Source organism: Carica papaya, chromosome 4 (assembly GCF_054855325.1).
Source record: "Carica papaya isolate Zhongbai chromosome 4, ASM5485532v1, whole genome shotgun sequence".
Taxonomy (NCBI): domain Eukaryota; kingdom Viridiplantae; phylum Streptophyta; class Magnoliopsida; order Brassicales; family Caricaceae; genus Carica; species Carica papaya.
Window position 1 is genome coordinate 11876813 of NC_142312.1, and position 3207 is coordinate 11880019.

The window sequence follows — 3207 nt, forward strand, 5'->3', positions numbered from 1 at the left end:
TCAAGGGAAATTTAGGCAGTAGTGTGCTGGGAACCATATAAATAGAGGGATAAATGGGCTATTTGAGTGGGGGAGTGATGATAAAGAGTAGAGAGGCTATGGGGACAAGTCGAGGAAGTAGATAATTGGCTATTTGTATATGTGAGCTTTGGGGAGCGTCTATGATATCTAGAATTTTCCTACAAAGGAAAAAAGGGGACTGTCTAGAGTGAGATAGAGTTGAGGGCGACTCCAGTTTAAGAATTTTATTGATTTCAATATGTTGTTTAAATCTAAATTTGATTTACTGGGTATGTGTAGGCTCATTCTTGTTTATTTATAGATGCAGTGAAGCAAGAACCAGGACAAGATTTACCACCAGCAAAATCCAATACGTAGGGATACAAGGAGAGAATAAGTGAGATTTACGCCATTATACTAATACGAACATAATAGCTAAAATTAACTCACATGTATAAGAACATCTTCGTTATTTACTATGGTATAACGTATGTTGATAGAAAGCTAAGTGTACTTGATAGTTAAGTACGCGAAGGAGGTTATACATTTTACATGTATATTTGTAAGGAACATTTTGACTTTGTTGAATTAGATGATGATGAATTTGAGATGTATTACTTGGTAATTTAAAACAGAATGCCTCAAATATTTAGGTTGCGGGGCGTTACATAAATTATTTACAGCAGATTAAGAGATCTCACTTAGTATTTCCAATTTTTTTAAAGAATCAATACGAAACAATTAAATTGTTTTTTATATTATACGCAAAACAACAATTAATAATGAGGAGAGTAAAGAAAAATCAAACAATTTGTTAGCAATCATGAAGTTAGTTATGATGGTTTGCTCATTCAGATGAACTGGTTTTACTTTTATATAACAAAATAAGTTACACATAAATGTGCAAACTTAATAATGAGTAAATATTATTGTATAATCTCAACAAGTAATAGTAATAATAATAATAATATTATCATCATCAAGCATTACTTAATTAAATAATTATTATGTTTTTTCTACAAAATATCGTGAATTCGAATTTAGTTATATTTTTGTGTATATTTTTATTTTATTATACTTAGTATATATATTATTTAATTAGTAAATATATAAACTTATCGTAATAATAATAATTAATTTCCTTGTTAAGATTGTAACATAAATTGCAGAGAAAATAGGATGATTCAATATTGCATGTGTTAGTATTTTAGTAACGTGATGGTACAAAATTTATTTTATAAATTACATTGTTTTATTCAGATTTTCAGCATGTATTAATACAAATATAATTTCCTAATCAAATTTTTTCTTTAACTAGGAAAGAAAATTTTTCTCAATTTCATGCCTATACATCCAAGCACTTGTAACGAACTGTCAAAATCCTTCCGTTGTCTATTAAATATTGCTAAACCTGCAGCTCTAATGAACTGTCAAAGAAAAAACTAATTAGGTTCTTTATTAAAGTAATACACTAAATAATAATAATAATTACTTTTTAATTTTTTAATTTCTAACACTAAATAAAAATTTATATTTTATGTTATCAAATGAATAAAGAAGAAATTATTATTAATATTACAAAATATTAAAGAATCAGGTTTTAAATAATTTTATAAATTTATATATTAAATTGTAATGAAAAATTATAAAAATTAATTAATAATAAATAAGGTCAGAAGTAGTAGGAATTGACGGAGTGGGGCCGACTTATTACCGTAGACCCAGCCCCACTTTTTCAACACGCAGACACACACGCGGTTTGTTCAATTTTTTTGGGTTGGTGTTCTCTCATTCTGTAAAAGGACCTTTTCTGTGCTTATTACACATGTATCTACACACATACACACACGTATATCTATATATATGTATATGTGCTCCTCGGGAATGATCAGCGTACCAGATTCGACTTTTATTCTTTTTCTTTTTATATATACAGTTTCAAAAACAAAAAAAACCCAGAAGAAGAAAGAAGAAGAACCCTCCAAATTAAATTACCCCCGATCCATCTCTAATGGCAGAATCCTCGATGATGCCACTTGCTCCATCCCGTACCCATCCGAGAAGCGATGATCAAGAGATGGGAATTGTACTCAAACCAAAATATTCTCGACAAGAAAAGAGTAGCAAGTGTCTCGTCCACCTTCTTTCCGTTATCGTCATCATCGGCGCCGCTTTACTAATTTTCTCCACCATCTTCTTGCGTCCCACCACTCCTCGCCTCCGTCTACGTTCTGTCACGGCCAGAAACCTGAGACACGGCGGCAACTCATCCACCGCTTTCTTTAACGTGACACTGGGCGCCCAGATGACAATCAAGAACAGTAATTTCGGGGAGTTTAATTTCGAGAACAGTACGGGGAGTGTGATTTACAAGAGTGGTGTTGTTGGTAAGATGAAAATCAACAAGGGGGAAGCTAAAGCGAGGGAAACGAAGATGATGAATTTTCAAGTGGATGTCAGATGTAACGGGTTGATATCGAATACGAGTGAGCTGAGTCGTGATTTGAGTTCTGGGGTTTTGAATATGAGTAGCCATGCCGAGTTGAGTGGAAAAATACATTTCATGGGTTTCATCAACAAGAAGAGAACTGCTCAGATGAGTTGCACTATGTCTCTTAATTTGACTAGTCAACTCATCCAGGATTTACACTGCACTTAGTTCTTATTCTTTTTGGTTTTTGTTTTTCCCCATGTAAATAGATAGATCTTTCTTGCGCTTGTTTTATAATTAGAACACTATATATATGTTAAAAATGAGGTATAAATTTTTTTTTAAGGGACTTTTTGTTTTTGATTCTTCTGGAGATCATCAAGGTGTTACTTTCTAATTATTTTATGTATATGGTCATTGTTCTTTCATCATGGCATTCATGGTTGTAAAGCCACCAACCAACATGATTCCTTAAGAAAGAGAGAAAAAATGGTGTGGGAAATTTCTCAGCTCCCTAAACATGAAGAAATCTATGAAGCTGGAAAATCTGAAAAGGTGTTCATGCCTCAAAAACGTAGCCCAGAAGAAATTTAATTTACAAGATCATTTATGAAATGAAAGTGAAAGCCAATGTTAGTGACAGTTGAAATTAAATTTAATATATATAACCATGGATTTAAATTATCAACTTTCGAAAGTGACATCAAAGATATTTAGAGAGACTTTTGAAACATTCAGAGAATTCAATTTATATTACTTGCTACTATTTTCTGATT

General features: G+C 31.7%; 1 protein-coding gene across 1 annotated transcript; it reads left to right on the forward strand.

Annotated features, from left to right (window-relative positions):
- The first annotated feature begins 1875 nt into the window (after nt 1–1875).
- Nucleotides 1876–2780, forward strand: LOC148266266 (Late embryogenesis abundant (LEA) hydroxyproline-rich glycoprotein family). Its single transcript, XM_088217823.1, has one exon. It carries the CDS (start codon nt 2012–2014, stop codon nt 2657–2659), a length of 648 nt encoding a protein of 215 aa, XP_088073949.1. The 5' UTR covers nt 1876–2011; the 3' UTR covers nt 2660–2780.
- The last annotated feature ends 427 nt before the right edge of the window (nt 2781–3207 follow it).